We start from the raw sequence: 26,991 nt of genomic DNA, 5'->3' as shown, positions 1-26,991 counted from the left end.
CCTGCAAGACATAGCCAGCCATGTAGCTATGGCTGTTGAAAGTTTGTCCTTTGTTTTAGATTGTTCAGACGCCTCAGTTGAAAACTGTCCAGCATTGTCTGCGTTAACATGTCATTATCACATTAGCGTTGACAGCCCTTATCTCTCTGTGTGCGCGTGTGTATACATGGAAGTCTATATGTGAATACACTGTTTGAGTGACTTCAAACAATAACACGGTTATTGAACTGACAAGAAAAAAGTCATCCAAATTCAGTTCAAAGTTTGTTTCATAAAAGGCAAAAGACAACCTTCCTTTAAGCAAAACTGTCAGCACAGTTACTGACAAAGGCAAAGACAAGTACATAAACACACACACAGCAAAAAAATAAATACATACATAAATCAGAATACACACAAACACACATCAAGTCAAGCACTCAAAGTTACCAATTATAGTGCCAACAAACATGTTTGTTCTAAATTATGGATTATGCCCTCTGAAGCATTTTTCACCCTTGATACCTCACTTTCTTCACACATATCCACAAACTCCTCTTGATGAAAACTTAACCGCTATCTGACACCATGGCCTTTTAAAGCACTCTATCACTTTAAGCTTTACACATCCACTCTGTGTATTTACAGAGAACACAAGATCATTTGGAAGAGGATAAGTGAAAGATGCTGTTGATGATGCTGAGTGCTTGGACACAGTCCCACTTTGGGGGTGTCAGCTCCTTTTATGCAGTTAAAAAGCAGCTCCCCATAAAAAATGATCAAATACTAAGACCTTGACTTAGCATGAGGTTGTGGTAAAGTTAGGATTTTCGCAAGCTTAAAGTAACTGTTAAGACTAGGCAAGTACTGGTTATGGTTAGAATGCATCTTAAAAGTCCTCAGAAGTGCTGAAACATGACTGTGCGTGTAGCAGGGGAATTAATCTGTGTGAAGGAAGACAGGATCCAAAGTAGCATTTCAGAACTGTCAGCACTGTTTTACTGATAGCATGACATTAATTTGGTCTAAATATGCCATCTCTTACATTTATGTGGGTGTAAAACGAAGACAGCATTTCTCAATCCCCAGATGGTGCAACCCTTCTCTCTCCATCAAACAAACAACAAAAAAAACCCCAAGTCTCCTACAGGCAAAACTGAAGTTTAAAAGCAAGTAAGCCAATACGCCGGCTATTATGCTGTTGGATCACTGACGGGCATGAGTTGGTTGTGCCAGTTCCAGCTGGACATAAGCCAAACAATCCATACACACTTCTTTGCAGGCACAGGACTGGGTACATTAGGACTAGATCCAGGTACAAAAGGGTTAATAACACAACTCTACTGTACCTTACATTTTAACTTTTAAACATTAACATTCTTCCACATGTATTACACACAAAAAAAAAACAAATTAGCATGTGGCAACACAGTTGGATAATCTGAGGCCCTTCAGCTGCAGATTTTCATTTCGTTTGCCAGATGTGTACTCGTGTTACTCTCCCAGAGGAAACGTGTTTGTATCACCAGGCATTTCATTTCCCACCGTGAGCTAATGCAGCCACACAGGGGTCCAAATCTTATTCAAGTCTGAGATAAGCACCTTCAATCCATAACATCATTCTTCTTGGGACAAATGTTATTCTCACTATTTAAGTTTATGGGGTTTCTCATTATTGATATCTCCAAATTAAGTTGTACATATTTGCAATCTGCAGCATAATTCTCACAACCCACAACTCCTATTTGATGATATCTTTAATTCTAATCATAATCAAAATCAGGTGGATATCTTCTGACTTTGACTCTGCTTAGTTGAAATGTAATTAATTATTTGAAAAAGGCACCAGCTGTGACCCCGGGTTCCTTTGGGAAATTAAAAAACAGACCACTGAATATTAATATTGAGATTTTTGCCAAGAGTGTTTTGAAAGGATCTTGAGAATGTGTACCTATAACACGCATTACAGCTCTGGGGATTGTGAAATTCACAACTAAACTGAAATTTGGTCAATCCTGATGTTTTGGGGTTTTTTTGTTTTTGTTTTTAAGAAAACTGTGGATCACACTTATAAACTTAATCACTGTAAAGTTGATACGGCGGATCAACTTGTTGTTGAACATTTTGACGCCTCATACTAATCAGTCAATTCACTCAATTTATTTGAATTGAATAGTGTGTGAATAGTCTATTTGCAAAAACTGCACCAACTAATGCAAAAAATACATAATCAAATTGCAAATTTCAGATGCACCATACCTGTACCAGTTGGATAAGTGTAGTTAGTATGGCACACCGAAGCATGTTGTGTTCTTCAGATTGCTTCCAGAGCAGAGGCAGGTATTGAACTAGACAGCCTACATAGGGCCGTATCTGAAAAAGAATCACATTAGATGGCAAATAAGAAGCACAGAAAATGCTCTGCAACTTAAGTTGCAGGTTTCACAACCGTTGTAACTCATGTTCAATTCACATCAGGCTCCTGTGGATTTGCAGAAATTACAAGTCTCATTCGGGAGCAGAAAATGGGACAATGGTGAATTCTGATTCGCTGCTGTCTCAACAAAGTGTTATGCATATTTACTGCATGCCCAAACAAACTTGGAGACTACTCAGGCATATTTTCTCTCAAAATGTTCTTAATATTGTATATAAACTTGGCATAAGAAAAACAAACAGCCATCCAATAAGAAAGTTTTTTTTTGGGGGGGGGGGGGGGGGGGGGGGGGGGTGTTTAAGTGAGAAATTGAGATCCCTTTCCTTTTATCCTCCCTGGCCTCCCTAGAGGCCCAAATCAGTCACTTCAAAACACATTTCAGAGGAAAGGCTGAGTAAATAAAATACTAGACAGGTAGGTGAAAATTCATAATATTTTTTTTCTTTTAAGTCTGTTTGTCAGCAATGTGAAAATTAAATGTGTCAACTTCATAATCTGCAAAAGCTCTTATGGAAGCTAATTTTGTTGACAGTGTCTGTAGCTCCACAGCAGCTAAGGCATTACATTTTACCAAACTATAGAGGATATGACACATGCACAGTTCATGCAAAAAACTTGACACATTTTTATGTGTCTCCATATTCCATTATTATCCTCCTTCACAAAACACTGTTACCAAAATGGTATCATATCCATTTCCGTTCTTAGTTTACATCAAATCTTTTGTTTAAATAGTGTAAATATCTGGGTAGTTAGACACTAAGTGGATGCCATCACTCTCATTCCTGTGTGAAATTACAAAATGTGACGGCACACTGTGCAATTTAGGTGCAGTTACTTTGCAACCAGCCAACTCCAGGACATTTGAGTATGGCACTGAATTAACAACTACAGAAAGTATTCTGCTTTTTCTTGTACTGACTTGTGCTAGCCCTTTCTATTCCCTATAGTGGCTATGTGGCCGAGCTGCAGACCCCACACTGGGATTTTTTGCTCGATTACACCTTTATGAGGAGCCACCTAGGAGCAGAGAGAACAGTAAAAGAAAGAAAGAAAGAAAGAAATGCTGTGGAGCCTTGAGGAGAAAGATAAAAAGTGAGAAAAACAGACCCACAAAACCACCCTAGGATGACATTTGTGAGACTGACAGCATAAAAAGTAGCTAAATCTCATATCTGTCATCATGTTCATTTCAACTCAAGCCATATTCGTGGTTTCATTGCCTAGTTCCTCAACTGCTGCCACTCTTTGTGGGTTAGAATATTAATGGGACTTCCAGTGACACTAGAAGTTTAGCCAGAACCAGTGACTGGGGGAAGACTTAACCAGATTGACAGTTTGGTAGGCTAAAAGCCATTTTTGTGACAGATTTAAGTCAAGGAATTATTTAAGGGATGGCACTTAAAATGGATCTGAATAGAACGTAGGGGGGTCAAAAGGAAAGTCATTTTTTTCAGGGCTGGCAGTTAAATGGATTAGAACAACTTAATGGATGTTCAAAAAATCTAATCCATATGGTTACAAAAGCACTGCAGTGGCAGAGGGGAGACTGTATCTTCATTGTAAATGAGAGCAGACATCAGAAGAAGCGCTGCTTGAGGCTTTGTGATTTACAAAGAATCAAGATTTGGGCTTTATCTTTTAAGACAGATGGCCGTTTTACCTTGGTGGTGTGGGTATAACACAAGGTGACTGGTGATTTGTATCTGTGATTTGATGTTTTTAACAGCTTCACATGTCCCCTGCAGAGTCCAAGTCAATAAGTACAATTTGTGGAGTTACACTTCAAAGAGCACTGCCAGAATACATCTTTTCAGATGTCTAACACAAGGGCTCCTTCAAAGACACTTTGGAGTTTGCCTCAACTTTTCATACCATAAATGTCATTGTGCAGTAATATAAATATGCATATTACTTAAGTAAAACTTCTATCTGATATCAAACATCTTACCTGGATGCCTACTCTCTCGATGACGCAGGAGATGACATGGAGCACCTGCATTTTAGTGTCGCACTCTGTTACCTGCTGCAGCAACTGGAAGAGCAGCCCAAAGATGGACTCAAGATACTAAACAGGGAGACAGAATTTAAATGTCAGACATAAATACTGATGTCTAAAAAACTTTTTTGGGGTGTGTTCTAAAACTTGAATTTCGGAAACTTGTACTCACTGGAAGGAATTGTTCTGTCCGGAACTCAAAGTCATCGACAGGTGATCATGAGTTAAAGAAGAAGTCAAACTTTAGGTTAGACAGACGTTAAAGCAATTCACCAAGACACACTCAACCATTGTACATTTGCTTTTGCAAGGACGCAGTCAGTTTACAATAACACTCAAAAGAATGATATATTCATGTGCTGCTGAAGTTAACTACCCTTATTTTCAAATAGGCCTATCAAAAGGATATTGAGTTTAAGAGTTGTAGCCGTCTCAATTCGCACCTATAAGAGGGAAAAAAAAAACAAACAAACCATGGATCAGAAGGTATTAAGCATTACATTGTCCGTCTAAACCGATACAAACAAATTCACATCGGCAGAGAAAAAATAGCAACCATAAACCTTAAGTAAAACAACTTTTCAGAAATAAACAAAGCTAGTTTGCAAGGCACCAAGTTAGCCTAATAAAGGCCATCAAATGCTCGAAGTGGCTGCTCAGCTTTCTGTATCACAGCAGCATAATCTGGCAATGAGAGTATGTTGGCAGAAGGTTAAAGGTTAGAGACAACTTAGGGGCAAAAAAACCTTAAATGCCAGTCTACTAACATATCTCAAGCTTTAAATTCACATGCCTGTTTTGGTATATTCCGGTAAGATAACCCAGAACAGTCATAAGTCGTCATCCATCTAATGATCTGTTACAACTCTCAGGTTATTGCCTGTAAACTGACAAATGTGACCTTGAGCGCAATTTGGGTGAAGAACCCTTAGGTGATCAGTGTGTGCAAATGGGCTTAAACTCTGTCACTGTAGGAGGAACAGAAAATCTTGTGAACTATGGATAGACTGTGGACACATGAGCATGGCATAAACTTATTGGTCCTTTGGCCAGATTTGCTAACCCGGATCTAAGAAATTCTTTTATGACAACAAATCAATGTGTGTGATTTTGACTGTTTTGTATCGTTTTTAGTCTGCAAACATTTTTGCAAGGTCTGTATAGCAAATTTCCCCGAAAAGGTGCTTAAGTTGCATTTTCCCTTCAACGATAATACAAATGGGGTTTCAAATTTGGATCACAGATCATTTCATATTCATAAACTGACTGGAAAACTTAATTGGGCTCTCTGTCTTTCTGTTTGTGTTGTACAACACACATAAAAAAATGTCTTTATGAAATATGAAGCACCCCATGGCTCTAATCGTGACCCTCAGATTTTCTCTCAATACTTCTTATCTTGACATATATACTATAGACAGTTTCACAAGCATTACCATCATCATTTATGCACATAACACAATCATTTTCAAACAACACAAGTGCAGAGTTAAATAGGCTTCTTTGATTTATAGAGTTATTCTGTTAGGGTAAAGCCAGAAAACTGCAGAAATCAAAATTTTAATAAACAAGATTTGTGTTCTCCATTCTTGTGACACACGCACACACACAGGTATATTCTATGCTTCCACCACATCAGTCATGTCATAACTTATCCTCCTTATTTTCATGCATATTTTTACATGTATAAAATACTGCCAAATCCAATTAAGTGTATTATTGTTCTGTTTTTTAAAAAGGACAATAGTAGAAAGAAAAGGCGTTTGCATTTTATTTTTCAATTCAGAAATCACAAATGTCAATATTTCTGACCGAATATCTTTAAAATCCTGAGCCATTTTTACTGAAGTTGTTGGTCTCTGTTTACGCTGCCTCATCATATCATGCCAAGTCAAGGTTTTGGAATTACTGGCACCAAACCAGTGGTATGATCACACTCACACTGGCACATTTTCCTCAATTATTAATTGACTTACTCAAATAAGCAGCATAACAACTTCCCCAGCTTGTGGTGTTTATACTTTTCTAACACTATGAACAGCTCATGTTTCTGAAGCACAAAAAATAAACTGATTCTCATATTAGTTTTGATTTTTTTTAAAAATGACATGACTGCAATAACTGTAAGTAAGCATAATCTAAGGTCTGCATCTCTTTGGTAATTAACTTACAACTCACACATTGATACATTAAGCAGCAGCTTAGTCAATAAAATATAAGCTGTATGATATTTGTCCACTAAACAGTTATGATACATTTGACCATTTTAAATGAATACAATTATTTGTATAACAATAATAATATGGGCTAACAATATTATAAATCCATAGACAAGAATTTTAAGCATCTGTTCTATGCTGAAAATACAGGTGACGAACAAAACAAATGGAAAAAGTACATTAACAAAAGATAAATCTGAAATTCAGACAGTCTGGTTTAGACACGAAGAAAAAAAAAACAACATAGCCCTTCTGTCTGCATGTTCATAAAATACTGAATATGGTTTTAATAATTCCGCATACATTAACAAGCAACAAAAGGAGTATGTTGATGAAGTGGGCCCTGCAAGTGCCATCAGCACTGGCCTTGTTGGCAATTGGAATACTTATGAGTGAAACTACATTCTAATTCAACAAAGCACAGAGAAAAAACATGGGTTAAAAGATGGAGATAAAATACTCAGATGGGTCTTATACAACCGCATACGTATTGTCCGACACTGATTCAGTCACATGAAACATTCACTTTAAAATGTTACTGATGTTCAAAATATCTGAGAGGTTAAGAAGCCAAAAAGGAAAAAAAAATAAATTAAAATCATCAGATTTATGCCAACTATAAAAGTAACTGAATGTCTAACCAGGGAAAACTTATATTTAACCAACTCAGTGAATCTGACTAAGATAAAAGTAACGTGAAAAAGCAATACCAAATCCAAAACAATTATCTGGAGTAAAATGATAATGAGCATCATCTAAGAAACCTGCATGCATATTAAGTAACACAAATGCATATCCTCTTCTGGAAAATATTTCAGCTAGTGCTCACTGATAAATTGTAAGTGTTAACTTTAAAAAAATGTAATATGAATAGTGCTGGCAGATAAGCAACAACCATTTCCACAATTTGTAGTTACTGATGAGTTAAGTTGTTTTATAATACATGAGGAAAAAAACAAATTAATGATTATTGTTCACATAAATACATGTATGTGTGTGTATATGTAAAAGCTTAAGGAGTTAAAAGCTTAAACTCACCACAAGACTATTTTTAACCTTTACTAAGATTCTGTGAGTAAACAAACAAGAATGCTGCTGCTGCAAGAGCAAAAACTAGAACACCTTGAAGGAAATGAGAAGATAAAAAAAAAAAAAAAAAAAAAAAAAAAGAACTGTCACAATCCAAGTAACACGCATCTGTGATCTGTGATTTAGCTCATGAATGCCACTGATGGATGCTAATAAAGTGTGTGCATGGATGGCTGTCTCACATATAAAGCTCCCAGAGTGTGCAACACAACCACAGAAGTCTGCGTATACTGTAAAAATTTACATTTCTCAGAAGGAAAGCAATTACAGATATATTTGCTAACCATGTTAACTAACCATGTTAAACCAGTTGTAAATACATTAACATAACTGTTGGATTATACATGCAATTTACAGTGCAAACAGCAAACCAAATACATACTAGACTCCAATTAGACACAGACCACTTCCTGTAGAAGAAAACACCCTTATTAATGATACTCTCTTTTTTTAGCCAATAAGCAATTAACTTGAAATTATTAGCATCTCGAAGCTATTTAAGAGAGCATGCTTGTGATAATCAAAATGTTAATCTGATCAAGACACCAAGGGCCACTGCTTTATCACCTTTTCTAACAGTAAATGGCACCATAAATTACAAAAAAGCTCATCATATTGTATTCAGTACAATGACTGAGGCCAATAACTCATCGGGAAAGTGTTACAGGTCACAGATCATGTTGTTTTTACCATAGACTTCTGCACAATTAGACTTCTTTATGCAACCAAATGAGCTTCCTTTTTCCATAACAATGAAGAGTTTGCTGCATTGCAGCATGAGCTCCTACATCTATCTTTTAAATACAATGCGACTATGACAAGGCACTTCAGTCTATTTTTTGGACACAAGATGTCACAATTAATTAAGTGAATAACTTTCCATGTTAATAAGGACCACAGTGCAGCAGCAAGGATATTAACAACTTAGATTGTTTATAAATCTAGAGGTTTGATTAACAATTCATTCAGGTAAAGACTTTCTAATTGGCCCAGACAGATACTGATTAGGAACCACACCATGATTAGTGAGCTGGTCAGTTATGTAAATGCAAGTTCGTATGAGGAAATGCCGCCGAAACTGTAACAGCACTGAAATTAATCTCTACTTTATATCACAAACAATTTACAAAGTCCATTTACCTACACAGGGTGTAAATAAGAGTAAAATAGATAATACTTGCATGTAACTAAATTTGCACATTAAGTGCGCATTTTTTAATGCAATAAAAACCATCTGTGCACAACATCTGGATCAAAGCAGCCAAACGTATATAAGGTAACACCACACGAATTATGATCAAAGTTCAGGCTGGACCTTTAAAAAGCAAAAATCATTAGTGATTTCAATTAGGCTAAATTTGATATAGTGGCGCTACACATTTAGACTACCTAAGAGGCAGAACAAGACAAGTCTGTTTGAACTAGGAAATCCTGCCTTCAAGAAAACATTATCGAGTTATTTTTCCCCCCCCTCCTGTTTTGCCAAGAATATCAGTATAGCAAATTTCCTTGATCTATCATGATATAATTTTGAGGCTCACTTCACTACAACTTGAATTTTGTTTTGGTAGAACAAAGACAAATCTGGAGCCAGCAGATTGTGCGAGTGTGAGCGGTGGGGAGTTGAAACTGTTACAACTGTTTTGATATTTGTTCTCCCCAAGACATCTGAGGGATTACAGCAGTGCTCATCACTTGGCATATCACTGTGAATGTCTAAGAAAACCACAAGCAAGCTCCCGGTTATACTCCTGACCAGATGCGCCTTTATTAGTCAAGAAGATTGCAGGCTTTTTGCATGGCATAGACTTCTGCTTGGTTATCTGGGTCATAGCTATAGACCCAACTCTCCCCACCATTGAATATTTGACATGGAAGTTGGGACTTTTGATGTAAAAACGAACTTGCAGAATTTGATATATCCTACACCCACCTCGTAAAGCAAATTGTTAAGTACACACGTTTTTATTCTAAATTCTAACCTATAAAAATGACTGACAACTCCTGTTGCATGTACAGGAACGGACAGAAACACTCAGTTCCACAAAAAGTGAGCCCGTTTGAATGATATGTTCCAGATTTGTTCAGTGTCTGCTATTAGAATTGTATTTGAACCCTAAACAAACTTCTCTAAGAGCATTAATTAGTGTTTCACAACTTAATAGAAGGTTGTTGAAATTCAAATGCGCAGTACATTTTCCAGTCTACATACGGGCACAAATAAATCTCTGTTAATAGTGAGTAACTATCCTAACTAGCCACCTACTGGCAAAGAAAAGTCAGCCCTCTGCAATGAATTTTACCCAATATACATGAAATGTATTTTGTATTCAACATCATACCCCCACAACATGACAGATGATAACTGAGTGTCAGTTAGTGGACACAGAAAATGATATTTAACTGCTACCTCTTGAGTGAACTGATCCCTGATCACATTTCTGGCTGTCTGGAGATTAAGTATTAAAATCGTAACTTTAATTAAAATGTTATCATATTAGTAGATATAAATTATATTAAAAGAAAACAATCAAGTGCATGAGGCAGAAAGCATATCGAATGATTAATCTAATTTTAACTTAAGGTGAAACTCATTCCAAATTGGGGTTATGGATTTGTCAGGGCCACAGCTAAATAAAAATGTTAGTGGATAGTAAAGGAAACATAAGAAAAAATTCAAAAAATAAAATCAATAGTAAACAGTAAGTTGAGAAAAAGATGGAAAAATCTTGTCACAAACTGTGATTACATTTGGCTTTTTTATGTAGAAAGATGGCAGCACGGTGGCTGTGGTTTCACACTATTAAGCAGAAAACTGTGTTTGTGTAGCCGACTGTGCACTTTCACTAACAGCTCATTTCAGTCATTATGAACTGAACAGGATTGGGGGGGGGGGGTTGTAAGAGAACCTGACACTTTCATCACCAAGCAGTTTTGAGGGGGAAAAACGACAAACACAAAACTGTATATGTAGCTGCCTTACCACCAAGTCGGGATCCTGCATGAGACTTAAGATGACCTCATAGAGTAAAGGTCGAAGGTCAGATTTGAACTTGACAGAAATCCACTGCCCTATTAGCCAGATGACTCGTCGACGAATCAACTTGTACCTGAAGGACAGAAGAAGACAAAGTAACTTTTAGCTGAAAACCTGACCAGATGACTACTCTGTGCTCTTCAATTATATCGTAATATGGAGAAATTAACCAGCTGGCGCTATAATCTTAGAACCATAATATGAATACACAGCAGTAGTTAGCAGACCATTAAAAACTGCTGGGCCTATTCAAATAATGAAATCTGCACTGTCATTGTTTAAGGCTTATTCAGAATTGCTTTTTGTTTTGTTTTTTTATCGTTGCCTCCTGTATGCTGGAGGCTATGGCACAATTTGTGCTCTCAGGTAAATATCACTGTCACTTTATTACACCCTACAGATAAGTCCAAACTTGGACTGTAAAGAACGTATTTGTTCAGACAGATTCTACTGTATGTGCATTTGTTTAGATGAATACATATGAGCAAGAGACTGAAAGCCTGAGGGACAATGAATCTTGTGACTAATGACCAAGTAAGAGAATTGGCCTAGTTAGAAAACTAGAATACTTTAAAAAAAAAAAAAAAAAAAAAAGTACTTGTGTGGAGTGGTTATGTGACAAAAGCAAGCTGCATGTCTAAATTGCAAGACACTATACATTTGGAAGTTATTTTTCAGACAATTATGTTTGGCAAGCTCCTTTTGTATGTCTAAGGACCACCTTGACAGTAATGATAGGGACTGAAGGACAAGGGAAGAGACAGATGAGGATAGGGAGTGACACTCTTGTTGGCTTCCTGTCAAACATCCACAGGGAGGCAGAGATCATAGCCTGGGCCACCAGCCAGAAGATGCTAAACAACAGTATGACTCAGGAGGTGGAGATGGAAAAACAACCTTGCATGTGTGCATTAGAGTCGTGCTGATGGAGGATGATGTCAGGGATCGATGATGGTCAAAAGGTTAATAGTGAAAGCTCACCAGTCAAGGCTATTTTTTTCCAGTTTACCCACTGATGCAATAAATCGATAATATTATCATTGTTCGGAGATTCATAATAATTTTAAAAAAGCCAAGCTACAGTGTCCCACTTCCACATATAACCAATACCTGCAACACAGAGGGGGACAATATAGTAAAACCATAACTGCAAGTTATATTATATACATAACAGGGTACATATTATATTGAGTGGATACACATGGATACCAAAGTGGTATGATGCTCTGGCACCCAGCAGCGATGCCATCACTCACTGGAGATACCGTCAGCTTTAGTGTGTATGCACAAAACAAGCTACAAGTCTTGATCTTAAAAAATGTATAGCAAGGTAAATTCCATCACAAATAACATTAAATTAAAGGCCTGCTGCAAAGGATCACATTTAGAAACTAAAGTGGTTAAAGTGCTCAACAGAACTGGAGCATCAAAGAAGAATGAACAATCCATCAATGACGTTTAAAGTAAAACAAAGTTAACCAGACAAACTGGATTTCCACAGGTTTTTTCGAGGCAATAACACATGATGGTTCCATAATGAGAAAGCAGGTATGCCAATGCCACTGGCAGTAAACAGGCAACCGGGAACATTCAACCAGCTCTCAATAAATCAAAATGCAAGCATCTCTGATCCAAAGAGAGAGTGACACTGTATGTAAATTATCCCATGATCATCTGTTATCATACTATCACTCACACAAGTTAAAATCTGTGGCTAAACTCTGAGAATATAGTACCTTTATCCTTTAGACTTGCACTGCTTTTCATTAATCTAACAAGATTTCAGCTTCATGTTTGAACCCTACTTACTTTCCACAAAAACCTTAATAACGGTCCCTTCGAATCTTGGCCCCAATAATATTTCCATATTGCTTTCAACTCTGGAATAAGTCTAAGGGCAAGCATTTAATTAACGAATAAGCACACATATGAGGCATCAACAGGCACATCCAAGAATCAACAGGCAATGGCATCGGCTTTAATTAAAGAGTCTGCCTGCATCCAAAACGAGGAACCAGCCAGAAAAATTGGCAATGTGGAAGGAGATGCATGATGCTCAGATCACAGACGTCAGGAAAGTTTAGAGACCACAGCAGCATTGCCAAACAAAAATGAGACGGCATCATGAGCCAAGATTGGTAAAGACAATTTTTAAAAATCTGCGAATGCTAATATGTATGCATTTTTTAATCTTTAATTCTGTGGCACAGGAATTTCGGCAGAGTTCAGGGCTGAATTTGAAGAGTTATGATTAACAGACAGAGAAGGAAAGTCCATGTAAGGAACATTTCCTGATTTGGTGATGGTTTATCAATGTTTGATTTTTGGCAAGGATCTGTGCCGCACAAAGAAATAAGCAACATTTATGTATATAAAGCAGTATTTTTTATAGATTGTGTTGTAGAAAACCAGTTGCAAAATGTGTTTGAGTATCCAACAAATAAATCTTTAACCTTCTCAGCATTATTTCTGACTTTGTACTGGCGTGACTAACAGACTACACATTTCCAGGGCTATGTTGCATCCATGCAAAAAAATACTGAATATCTGCTTCAGCAAGGGAGATTACAGGTGGTACAGTCTATTATTAGTGCAGTAGCAAAGTGGAAGAAAAGATTAGAGAAGCAGATGGACAGACAGGTTGACAGAGGTATTTGTCAAAGGTCAGACATGACTCATCCATGCTAAAGCCGTTTCCTCCTCCACAACTTCACACAGCTGTCAGGAACCCTGTTCATCATTTCTGGCAAGCCCATGGGAAATCCGTGGACAGAAATGAGCCCAAAGGAATTTTACATTATCGCCGAGAAAGAAATCTTGCACAGTTGAGGCTACATAAATGTAATTTATTTCATACATTGCTGTGTGTATGTAAAACTTTATTTTCCCAATACTTAAAATTCCTAAGCAATGTAGTGTGGCACAAGAAATTCCCTTTACCATTCCTGCAAAAAGCAATTCAGCCTGGGTCAAAGGTTTGAGTGAATAGTTCTACAGCACTGCCGTAAAGATTTAAGCACCATTTTTAGATTTTAGGACTCAAATTTCATTCACTTAGTCAACACCAAATGGAAGAGCTTGTAAGTCACAATCAGAGCTGATGCAAAAGAAACTGAAGAAAATGCAATGATATGACAAGTAGTATAAAAACAATAGCTGCAGCCAGAGCTACCCCTCACCTTCAAGTAAATGCACCTTTAGTATAAATGTGAAAATCCTACATTACCTCATTTCAGCTACTGTATTCACAAGATTTTCACAAAACTTGACCTCTGGTCACCTAAATGTCAAGGTCACGATATTCGAATGTGTCTAAGGTTTTTAGTAGATGCACCTTTCTCGAGTGATCCTGTTTACAGTATTTACAGAACACTTAATTCTCAACTTGATATCAACTAGTCCTAAGATTTTTAGATGTACACCGCCTCATTCTGGAATTAGGTATTCACAAAGTTGGGTGTCTAAGCTGCCTGTGATAGCACAAGACTTCATGGTTGAAGGATAAAAGTGGAACCCCAATACAGTCCCAATCAAAAGTTCAAGACAACTTGAAAAATGGCACAAAAAAACAAAATAAATAAAAATCACATTTTGCATGGTTGAATCTTAACAACTTTCCAAGCAGAGCTTCAACATGTAACAAGGAGAAATGGAAGTGAGTGAATGCTTTAAAAAACAAAACAAACAAACAAAACCAAAAAAAAAACAAAACACAGAAATCAAACTTCCAGGAATTGGAGTCGGATGGTCCAGTGTCTTGACAAACAGCCAACTGGATCCTCCGGCTCAGTGCTGGTTAAATTTATTGGGTCTTCCACTTGACTTTTTTGTTCCATAACCCTCAGGATCATTTAAGAAATTCTAAATGACTGCCTTACTACATCCCACCTCAGCAGCAATGGCGCGCTGTGAGAGACCCTGCTTATGCAGTTCAACAACCCAACCACGTTCAAAAAGGAAACGGTTTTTTTGCCTTTGCCATCAGAATGTCATGACAGTGTGACTACCTGACAGAAATTAACAATGAATCCACATTTTTGCACAGATTTGACCTTTTAAAGGCATGTGGTCATAAACTTTTGAATAGCCTGTTTCAGTTTAAGCCTGGTTTTCAATAAACTGCATGCTCAAACAAATGTTTTGTCTCCCTCCCATTTCTTCTTGTCACATGTTGAAGCTCTACTTGGAACCTTGTTAAGATCCAACCATGCAAAATGTGATTTTTTTTGTCATTTTTCAAGTGGTCTTAAACTTTTGATCTGGACTTCATAATAAGCCCAGTTTTGTGCGTGCTTGTTTTCCCCAAGACTTGACCCCATGTAAACGAGTTTGTATCACAACTTGCTTGTGATACAAACCTAACAAAAATCAACCCAATGTGTCTAAAACTAGCAATAAGAGAACACCAAGACTTAAAAGGTAACCACTTTGAAAATTCTCTTGGCTAACCAACAGATGCTTTTTACTCCAGACAGACACATCAAGCAACAAAAGGGAATGTCAAAGTGTTTCACAGCCTTCTATGCTGGCAAAGCCTGGAAGCAAAATAATTGAACACAAACCATATCTGTTTAGGTTACAACAAAAAGTTTTTTTAGGTTAAACTGGGATGTCCAAGTAAATATCACACAGAAAAAGTTCTCAGCTATGTCCAAATACACGTCATGTGTTAGTTCTGAATATGTATGAGCTGCAAGATGCCTCACTATCTCCTCTGTTCTTGTCAGGCACGCTGTCCCGTCACAGGTAAGACAGCTGTTTTGGCTTAGGCAGGAAAGGGAGGAAAATAGTGACAGCAAGTCAAAAATTAAAGTACTGTTTCTCATGAGGGCTCAAGTGTGACTGTACACAATGTGCATCTGTGTAGTCATTATGCCAAATACTGACAAACAACTCACTGGCTGCCTGAGGCTCAGCCATAGGTGTAAGCCACACACAGCAGCTTTGCTGACAGATTTGGTGTGAATACATGCACTCTTACTACTTCACACCAAGTGATACAAGCAGACTTATCCAGGGCCTAAACTTATCATGAAACCTGCAAACTGCAAGAGGTGCAAGTGCACTATTAAAGCCTTGTAAGAAAATATACATTAAAAAAAAAAAAATGCTAGCAAATAAACATCTACATAGCTTCTACTGGATAGAAGCATTAGATGGAGGGTGATTTGTCTTTGATACAGCCATCACAATTCACAATCACATATCATTTGAATGCAAATTATATTCAAGTTGTTTTTAAGTTTTGTAAGTAAACAACATGAACTGTAGATTTTTTAAGTTTGCATTCTTAGGCAACACTTTGCTAAACGGTTAGGGACCCACAGCCCTGAGCCCTGAAATGCTGATTTGTTTTAAAATGGAATGAAAAAAAAAAAAAAAGGTTTGGCAGATTTCTTATCTAAAGAATATATTCAACCCTAAAGAAACAACTCAAGATGATAAGTGGCACAGAAACTGTATCCAAGCAGGAAACAGAAAATCCTGTGAGTGAGAGGAGTTCGCCAAAGACATTGATTCAGCTATTGCAATGATATTGTTATTTGCAAAGAAACTGGTTTTTCTTGCATTAATAACAATTATACATGTCACTTGAGCATATTACTGTGGATCTCTGGAATTCTATTATGTGTGAAAATCTGGAGATCGCAATATGCACGCCATATTAAACACTCCAACAGTGAATACCCAAAGGGCCAAGGAAGGCAGACAGTGCAGCATCTGGGAATGTTCTGGTAACAGTGACAAATGTGCATCGAGCAAGTGTGTCAGCCAGAAAACCTGCTTTGAATGTGACGTCTGCAAATACCAAACAGGTATTGTCCCTCTGCTTCTTTCTTCCTACTGACACTGCCAAGTTAGAGAGCTATTTTAGGTATTCTAATGCTGTGCTTTATTTGGTGCTAGTAGTGACTGGTGTGTGTATACTGCCCTAATCTCTTTACATACTCAAATTATCACAAGATGTAAGCCTACCATTAAAATAAAGTTTTTAGATGTTTTAGATGTTTAGGTTAGGTCAAGCAAGCTGATTAAAATTGAGCAAGTACATGTTATGGCTGGTTAAAGTTTCCCCCAAGCATTCATAAGATGACCTGCGACACAGATTGGTGGAACCAAACCCTCTATTTGCTAACGAGTCCCTGTCCCCATCTAATTACTTTACACCAAATAAAGTGTATGAAGCTACTAAAATGAAAACGTGAGTTCTAAGTGGCATGAAAAACACAGTAGAAATATGATAGTGGTGGAAAAACTTTGCTCAACTGGCTAGGTGTTGCTATTCAGGGAAGAAAAATGGTAAAAATGGTATACTACACAATAGTGTAAACCTGCATTGAAACCAGAACAGAAGATCATCTAAGAACCTTTGATTTTAATTGCTTGTTTTTGTATACTCAGTCACTAGGGGGAAAAACCCCTTAGTTTAGCAAATAAAGTGATTATTATCATTTCCATAAGCACAAACACATACTTAGTATCAAATATCAGGTATTAAATATAGTAATAATCATATCAAAATTATAGCAATACAGTTCTTTAACAGAAAGGACTAGAACATTTTAGAGGTGTGATACTTTCAAAAATGTAGCAAATCACAGAAAGTTGAACAAAGCAGAGATAAGTCAGGTGGCACAGGCCACTACAAGTAATTACAAGTCTACAATAGAACACTTCATGATCTGGACCCCACAATTCAGCAGTATCAAATCCACCTACACACCTTTGGGGTGAACTTCAAAGCAGCATCAGTAAAAAAAGAACTTCCACTTATAAACCTTGGGGAGCTGTGCAAAGCACTAATGTCTGCTTGGTTAGCTTTGATACCAAGAGCACGACGGCTCTGTGGTTCAGTAAGTGCCACGAGGGTGACAACTCTTTCAAATGTGGGCCTTTACTGTATGGAACAGCGACTTTCAACTTTATGGCCACGGAGTGCATATCGTATAGATATACTATATAAAATGAGTAGTTCAGATCCACTGTATATCAAAAAACCTGCAGATCACACATATTTGGAAGTTTAAAGTGTTTGGATTGCAGTCATAATAAAGTGTTCTGAATATACAGCTTTAACATCAGGTGGCTTTAGATCAACTAGGTAGGAGCGTGTGCATATGTGTGTGGGAGGGGGGTTAGCGGGCTGTGATAAGGCAGGTTACAAACAGCAAGTTAATTGCAGTAACATTACACAAGTGTATTCTTATTTCTAGTACACCCCACTGAGAGCTGAGAATAAAATACTACATTGCAACTTGAAAAACAAGATAATATACTGACAGTGTAAAGACAAGCATCACAAAGATGAAGTCCATTAACAGATGTAGGCAGTCATGCATGAGCACTTGAAAACAGAAACCTCTGACTGCTACAGAGAAAAACTCCACACACCACGGGAGATCATCAAGCATGTCCCTTTTTAAACCATCCATGATGAATACACATTCCCACTTCAGAAGCCCCATCAAAGTACTGTGGGAACCATGTGACAGAAACACAGCTTCATTTGCACACCACAACAGCGAAATCAATGAGAGTTGAAAAGTTTATCTGCTGTCCTCGATGTAACTAACCTTGGCTTTGCTGAATCCGAGTACAGCTCAAGGATGTGTTTTATATGACTTGCTTTGTTTTTGTGGACCATGAGTCGGAATATTGAATGACTGATTGATAAGGCCAGTATCTTTTTATGATCACATTTTTACTGAGAAGATAAAAGACAATAATGAATTTATATTGTAAGCAATGAACAGGCTGTTCCACTGTGTGCCACTCTTTCACCATCATCATGCAACATTGAAAGCATTTTATTTTAAAAACAAATACACAGACAAATTTTGTAAAATTTATGACACATATTGAGTGTCATGCTTCTTTGGGTAGTCATACCGCAGTGTCTACTGCTTTGATTGTGCATTCACACTGTAGTGCAAAAAGAACTATGAGACTCATGGCTTCACCATTTCCCAGCAACTGAGGAGCACCGCATATGACATGTTTCCAGAGTTTTAGCCGAAAGGGAATTTCTTACTGGCTTCTAATTACTGTTCTACTTTGCAGTTTTAATTTCAATTTGTCATTTGCATCAATTTTAATGCCTCTACACTAGCAACAGCCGTATCTTCAGGCACTGAGTTTTCAGATTTAAGTTGTGCCTCTCCATCTCCCCTATCTCTCTCTCTCTCTCTCTTCATTAATTTTATCCACACCCTTTATTGGGAAGGATATGGATAAAATTCTTAAAATTTGGAAGAAACATTCAAGTGGACTAAAAGACAGCCACTGTGACGTTGCAAAAAATGTTTTGGGCCACACTCAAGAATTTATATGCCAATTGTGATAAAATATGACACAGAGTCTATCAGGTAAAACTCATGACATGCCCAAAAGGTCAGAGGTCTACTGTTCTTTGACAGAATCCTGTGCATAATTATTTTCTAATCATCAATAAATAACATGCAAGGATTTTGATCATATTTCACATTTGGTCAGATGATGAACTGGTAATCTTTGTTAAGCTGCAACTTGTGTGTTTTCTGGTTGGTGCAGTAATTCAAATAGTCTTCAACTAACACCATTAATAAAAGATGTGTATTTGTATGAGTGCACAAAAAATTGAGAAAGATTCAGAGCTGGCATTTGACTGCATAATGGTGTTTTGGGTAGGGCTGCTCGATTATGGCAAAAATGATAATCACGATTATTTTCACTGAAATTGAGATCTCGATTATTTGACGATATTTATTTAACAATAACAATGTATTGAATAATGGCTTTAAAGATTGTCAAAAAATAATATAAAATAGTGTGCAAATACTGATTACAGTGGAAATGTTTGCAATATAAAAAATAAATGAAAAATGTAAACATCTATGTTTAGTGAACTTCAAAATACTGCACAATATTTGATCCACGTCTGACTCCGCGAACCCATAATGTTTCCACACCACTGAAGTCGTTTCACCTCTCTTTTCAACCAACGGCATTCTTTCTTCAGCAGCCATTATCCTCTCCTCTACAAATAACTTCTGCTTAGCTTTCCGAGCTTTCCGAGCTTCCCTCGGGTCCTTTTAATTGTTGTGACGCGTGTTCGAAACGCAGAGAGGTGCGCTCGATTTGCCACACGGAGCAGCGCGAGAGTAAAGCACGAGGGAGGTGCTAATAATCGGCTCAGTCATTTTTAATGATCGTTGAAAGCCCAGATCGTAATCTAGATTAAAATTCGATTAATTGAGCAGCCCTAGTTTTGGGTTTGTTTGTTTTTTAACTCCTCTTCAGTGTTTCCCAGGAGTCTCAAAATGTAAAATCCTCCCTTAGAGTAAAACTGCATTCTGTATTGTTTCTTTAAAGACTGGATTAAGCTTTAAAAAGAGATTAAACCGCAGGTAAAAGTGGAGGGGTTATCTGCACTTGCATAGCTTGGAGGAAGAATCAGTGTGACATCAGATACCATGCACTGTGACGTCAGCACCAACCCTCAGTGACCAACCTTCTGAGTGCTACAAGGTTTTTGCTTTGATTGTGTTTTGTGTGTCTGTGTGTGTGTGTGTGTGTGTGTGTGTGTGTGTGTGTGTGGGGCACATCCATTGTTCTTCATTTCCACACCATCTCACCTCTGGTCAGTGTCTCCCTTTTCTAACACCTTTTAAATCCATCCATGTAGCAACTCATTGTAACTTTAGCTGACTGCCTATAGAGTCCATACAGAGTTCTTTAACAGTTTAAAAAAAGATTTTCTATTGAGTGCTGCTGATGTTCGCATTTGTCTGCTGCTTGTAAAGTGATGTGAAAACTAGCAGTATTTTTTTTTTAACATAACCATGACAGAAAACATTCCAAGTATTTGTTACTTATGAGCTTTTTTGTATGCATTCAATGTGCTACAGGCTGTGAGGCTGTGAGAAAGCTGGAGAGAGGTTAATAGTCAATTAACTTGAGTACACTGGAAGGAGTGTTAAATATGCAAAATAACAGACATTGAAACTGAGCTTGCATACAGTAAAACAGCTATTACAAAAGAACTGCTAAGCTGCTTCACTATTACCATTTCAACCCTGAATGAGACCGATGTGGTCAAATGAGACATTCAAAAAAGGTAAGTATCCCCCCTCCAAGCCCCACAAAAAAAATAAATAAATAATAATAATAATAATAATAATAATAACAACAACAACAACAACAACAACAACAACAACAACATTCCTTTTAATAATACAGTAACCATGTCATACAAAAAAAAGTCCTTATAGAAGGCTAATAAATTACTTAGATGTGATATATCACCTCTGTGAAGCCATAGGTGATTTAGGGCAAAAAATAATTTTATTGTTTAATGTTATCTAACCAGTAATAATTAGAGTGAAATTCCAAAAACTCATTTCACGGTCAAGTGGTTTACCTCTTCTAATTTAGTTAGATTTTTTTTCATTAGTGCATGCTTTAATATTAAAATACATTTTAAAAAAAGAAACAATTAAAAATAGAATATTTAGAGAAGACAAAAGGAATACCTGTGATGGCTGACTTGCAGCTCTCCAAGGAGCTGATTCTTGAACCACTGGTCAAAGTCCACATTGTCAAACAGTTCATAAGCTGCTAATCCCACTGCATTGTATACTGCAGAGAAAAAAGTCAAAGTTACATTAGTTACAATATTCACAATACGACTGACACGTTTCCCCTACAAGAACCTTTTCATTTTACAGTGTGACAGTATTATGCCATCTCAGCTTTTGAAATGGACTGACTGCCCAGTTCAGGAGCGGTGACTGGCCGGTTAGCCTCATGCATGCCTGAGGCCAAGTCCATTGGTTAGATGCTTGTGCAACACATGCACAGCAGCACAGATGAACAACTCTTAAAGCTCTTTGACGCGAGTGAAAACACAAAATTTGACGAATTAAACTGCAGGGGACCATCACAAAAATGTAACATCATCCAACTTAACATGGACATTTTAAAGAAGGGAATAAAAGCAAAATGGCTAAAGCTACACAGAGCTCAGAGCCAGTCAGACTCTGCCAACCTTGACCAAGCTTGAGATGTTATTAGGAAACTTGAAAACTGGTAAGATAAAACAAGTCAGGTAAATGTGGGTATAGAGTAATTTGGGGTTACTGGAATGTAGTTGTGGTTTCCAACAAATTAATGCTTGTTGTGAAGCTTTCATTCTGCTAACAGTAGGCTGAATATGCTTCAAATATGCAGGCAAATAGTAACATACCAAACAACAAAACAAAAAGAAGTACATGTTATAGAAACATAGACATCATAATAATGATACTATAGGTTATGCTTCAGGCACAAATGGGTGTAATGGTGACTAAAATGAAGAGGAGTGCGATAAAAGAATAAAATAAAAGATGAGATTAGAAAAAGAGTGACAGAATGAGAACAATATAATATAAAAAGGGATAAAAGAACACACACAATACAAGAGACAGTGGCTGTTACTATTTATAATTTATCTTCAGAAGTAATGAATTTTGAAATGGCAAAAAGCAGAGAACAGGACTGATAAAAAAAAAAAAAAAAACAAAGAGAGAAGGATCCGATTTACCAAGAAAGAAACAGACTTTTTCCATTATTTTAATTCTCTTGTATTATGTAAGGCTGAATATGGGCAACTTTTGAAACAAAGAGCAAAACCATAAACCAGCAAAAACAAGGGAAATATAATCATCTAGGTGTCTGTGAGCAGATTTAGAGGAGTTTAACACTTTAGATACATATTCTGTAATTTATTTTGATGAAAACTGGGACTAATGATATGATGTACAGATGGATAGTGGAGTGGTGCAAAAATAGCAATCTTTATCACAAAAACATTTGGGTTATATATACTACTGACAAGGGAGGGAAGTCTCAGAAGGCAGCTAAGAGCTCTTTGAAATTGGTTTTTACTATTGTTTATTTGTTTTTGTTTTTTTTCATTAGCATGTCGTCACATTTTTGCTGTTGGTAAATTGTTGTTGCCCAAACAATTTGGCATTGTAATGGCCTGGTCTCCATTAGCGCTAGACTGTCCTTCTAAACACTATTTTTGTATTTAAAATTTTGGGTGTTTCAAAACAGGCCCATTTCTAACCTAAATAACTCTGAAAATGAAATGCTGGTGCCCTTACATGATTGAAAGTCCTTTTAATCCTGCATGGGCAGCAGAATTTTATTTTCAGTGCAGGATTGTCACAGGAGCAGGGTCACAATTGTGAACAATTTAGGAGCCAAAGAGGCCCTATATAATGTGAAGCCTGTTTGAGTATTTATTACTCCTGTAACGTAGAATAATTACGATTCATATGTGCAATACTCTCAGTCTCATATTTGTCATCACTTGCAAAGCCAGCTAACCAGACATGTAATTTCTTCAGAGACATGCAATTTCATCCGAGCAAGGCAACCTCGGTGCATAACTACAGTTCAACAAGTTGAAATAAGAAGCTGCTAGGTTTTTGGATTTCTTGTTTTGTTTTAGGGGTTTTTTTGGGGTTTTTTTGTTGGGGAAGAATACCCCAACAAGAAAAAAAAAAGGGGGGGGGGGATATTTCTTTGGTGAGAGTCCTCTAAATCAGACACTCTGAATCCAATTTATTTCTCTTTTACTAAAACGTGGTAGACCATAAGAAAAGGGGAACTTGAGGAAAAAAAAAAAAACACAGGATAAAAAGATATGAACATGAGCAATTTGATGAATGCAATAACTAATAAGAATAAATTGGATTATAAAAATGTAATCATGTGATGATTGAAAATCTGTAACTTTGCTGCTAAATGCTTATTACACATTTTGTAGCTACTTTATTTCAAAAGTGTATCAGTGTCTAAATTCAATCAGTATATAAATCCTTCAAATTATTCCTTTGCCTTTCTCTCACACTATTTAGATTGCTAGGGGATTATGGTCGGAGAATTTCAGAACAAAAAACAAAAAACATTTGGCAACAGTAACATTTGTGTGTTAGAAAAGTCAAACTCTGATACTCCCAGCATGACAGGGCAATAATTACAAAGGAATAAAGTATAAGTATAAGGAATAAAGAATAAGTATGTGAGCTTTTGACTGACCTGCATCCTTCATTAGCAACTGAACAGAGTCTTCCACATTGGTTGGGCCTGAAAAGACACAAATACACACTGGATTTAATTTCAGTAACAAGGCAGAATCAATAAAATAAGCATTACAGCAACATATCTATTGTCCCAGTATTGCTCTTTGACAGTGGAATGTATGTAAGGTATGCAACCGACAACTGGAAATTAAACAGACACGGTTCCAAATAGATCGGTCTTGCTTAAGCCATTTTGATGGCCTGTTCTCTCTCTCTAGTTGTATACTCAGGTTTCAAAATCAATAGACGTCTTCTTTCAACCATAGAATTACCCAAACTGGTGTTTTCCTTGCTCCAGCAAAACCAATTTCCACTCTGACACTTAAAAGGAAAAGTAGCTCGAGAGACAGGGCAGAAGTGGACCTTGTAATCCACCCAAGCGAGCAATAGCACGACCAATTCAGCAACAGAACAAGAGCTACACACCAGTACCCCCATGAGATGAGGAGCAGTGTGCCAAATTTGCATGTGTACATGACCGAGAGTTTAGAAAGGTGGATGTAATGACAACCAATAGCAGACTTCATACTGACTGTTAATCTTAAATATTGATTGTTAAAGGGCTAAAAAAAAAAAAAAAAAAAAAAAAAAATCACAGCTTTAACTAAATCTGTGATTCATCAACAGTTGTGAATAGACTTGTTTGTACTATGCAAACAGCCTCAGACCATGTGTATGGGCAAATAATAACACAAACAACAACATTAATAATTTTATTTATATACTTATTTAGCTTTCCAGACTGATGTCACCTAAAATTTAGTCAAAAGTTAGAATATTAATATTTATTATAATAATAAATATCATAAAGACAAAAATATCTTCTTCCCGTCAGCCATCGGGCTACTCAACACCCACAATAAACTCCAAGCTGTCACTAAACACTGCCGATACTTGGGTGGGGATACAAGAAACCATGTCAAGTAATATATATATATATATGTTCATATGAAAGGGCATGGAGAAAGCTCTACAACAGACTTTTTATTTTTTTCAATGCAATGCCCAATGACGTCACAATGATACCAGTTGCGCTGTCTGAGTGCTTTTCTTTGTCTTCATCTTATCCTTATGTTAAGTGTATGAAAATAATTAAAAACACTTAATGATGTCATTTATCACTTGTTACTCCAGTTTCAGTCACAGCAGTGAGTTTCTTATCTTGGGCTGATACGTGAGCCGTACCTTCACCTGCTTCCTTCATATTCTTTTGGTCTACCTGGTAGCCCCCCCTCCCACACAAACTTTGATGTCAAACCTTTTTTTTGCCTTCAATATAAGCCACAGTGCATGTCTCAGGGGATACAGAACTCATCTCCTCTGTTACTGGAGCCCGAGCCTTGCTTTTTTCTTTCCCATTTTTACCATTGTCATTTCAGAGGAAACACTGTGGAAAGTTGAACCTTCTCTGGCACTATTTTTTATCTTTTTTTTGTCAGAAATTCTCCTGCACAGAACGCCCCAAAGTTAATGTTTCTTTATTTAGAAAAATGGAGGTGTTGCAGATTGTGAGCCAATCGCTAATATAAGCAGTGCAGTAAGAACAAACTCCAGAATATTCCATGAATCTGATGGTAGTTTTGTGGGTTTACTTTTTCTTCCACACTGTAAGAAAATTTATATGCAAATATTAGTGACTCATGGCCAATTTCACTACTTTCAGCTGCATGAGTAAGGGTATATACTGCAGCTGAACAGAGGTATTCAACACAATCTTTACACAAGTATAGCTTCTTATGAAAACGTCTTCTTAAATGCATTAAGAAAATCACTTATTTTATAAAAAACTGAAATTAAGATTACTTGGCACAAAATTTATTGTTTAAAAAATGATTTTTTTCTTAAAGTTTGTGTTTTGTTTATGTGATACTTGCACTTTTTTCCCCTAAAAAGGACCTCCTGGGATATGAATTATCACATATTAGTGGGAGAAGTTGTTTGTTTCATTTTTGCCTTTTCTATTGTTTGTTTTTTGAGGTTAATAACCAAAAAAACAAAAACCCACTGTTCACCACAATCAGGCTACAAAATGATTTGCACAAACAGCCTCTAAAATGATGATAAACTGAATCTATTTATGCATTTCAAAGATGTATGAGTGTATTATTTTTAGCTAAATGTGCCCAATTGACTGGCTCCTGCCTATACGGTTTTCATTGCCAAGGTGTTAAAAATTCACTGGAATGAAAGTAGACTATGTGATTTGTAGGTATAATGCTTAAACTGACCCTGGAGATTCTGAACCATATCCAGCAGCACTGGTGTCAGGGTCTGGCTGTAGTTGTGGAAGATATCCAGGAACAGTACTTCTGTGCAGGGCTAAATACAGAAATAAGTTAGAACAAATAAAAATAGAGACAGGTAACTGACAGAATATTAACACATGCAGCATCACAGTTAGCATAAGTCATTACAGTTACTTTTTATAGGATCACAATTCTTCAGCCTTAACAGCACCTTGGGTTCTGCTGGGCATTTAGAGGTGGGATAAGGTGAGGAGCGCAGCTATTGCATTAATATTTGATAAGGACAAAAACAAAGGTCATACAAAAACGTGTGACAAACATAAATAAACAACACATTGTGTTCCCAGTTCAATAGAAATACAATCAATATAACACTGTTAGGGGATTTTTGTCTGTGTCTATGCTCAATAAAGAAACGGCCTAGACGACTTCATTAGTTTACTGGGTTAAAAAAAAAAAAAAAGCATATTAAAAAGGTGTAAGAAAGAGGTCATGGTCTGTGCCATTTGTGAAAACATGCCATTTGCCACAATATCAGTGAGAACTGATCTACTAGTAGTATAACCGGTCCTCTCACACAGTACTTCAATCAGCTTTATGAGAATAGGACAAACAAAACAGATTTTAACTGATACAGAAACGATCCGTCCTGAGGTTCGCAATGTGCTAAAAAAGTTGTTCAAATAAGTTTTGAGAAAAGAACAAGTCTGCCACCAAGCCTAGTGGTTGGTTTAGCCTATATTTACACGTACAATTTTTAAAAGTAAGTGTTCTACTCAAAAAGCAGCAAACTCTTTTGTTCAATAAAAAAACAAAAATGTCACGTGGGCTCCTAAAAAATTTTCTTTGAAATTACATATGAATCCATTGTAAATC

General features: G+C 36.8%; 1 protein-coding gene across 1 annotated transcript in view; it reads right to left on the bottom strand.

Moving 5' to 3' along the window:
- Window positions 1–26,991, bottom strand: part of ipo11 (importin 11) — a 118,901-nt gene that overhangs the window by 50,767 nt on the left and 41,143 nt on the right. Inside the window, exons 13-20 of the mRNA XM_003446075.5 lie at window positions 26,098–26,188; window positions 23,826–23,873; window positions 21,272–21,377; window positions 10,707–10,833; window positions 4,825–4,858; window positions 4,588–4,628; window positions 4,368–4,484; window positions 2,239–2,352 (exon numbers count right to left, since the gene is read on the bottom strand). Coding sequence (XP_003446123.1) covers window positions 2,239–2,352; window positions 4,368–4,484; window positions 4,588–4,628; window positions 4,825–4,858; window positions 10,707–10,833; window positions 21,272–21,377; window positions 23,826–23,873; window positions 26,098–26,188 — 678 coding nt within the window. The remainder of the gene's footprint in view (window positions 1–2,238; window positions 2,353–4,367; window positions 4,485–4,587; window positions 4,629–4,824; window positions 4,859–10,706; window positions 10,834–21,271; window positions 21,378–23,825; window positions 23,874–26,097; window positions 26,189–26,991) is intronic.

The sequence above is a fragment of the Oreochromis niloticus genome, linkage group LG12, assembly GCF_001858045.2.
Source record: "Oreochromis niloticus isolate F11D_XX linkage group LG12, O_niloticus_UMD_NMBU, whole genome shotgun sequence".
Taxonomy (NCBI): domain Eukaryota; kingdom Metazoa; phylum Chordata; class Actinopteri; order Cichliformes; family Cichlidae; genus Oreochromis; species Oreochromis niloticus.
The sequence above is the reverse complement of the archived record's forward strand: the minus strand, read 5'-3'. Positions and strand labels throughout refer to the sequence as shown.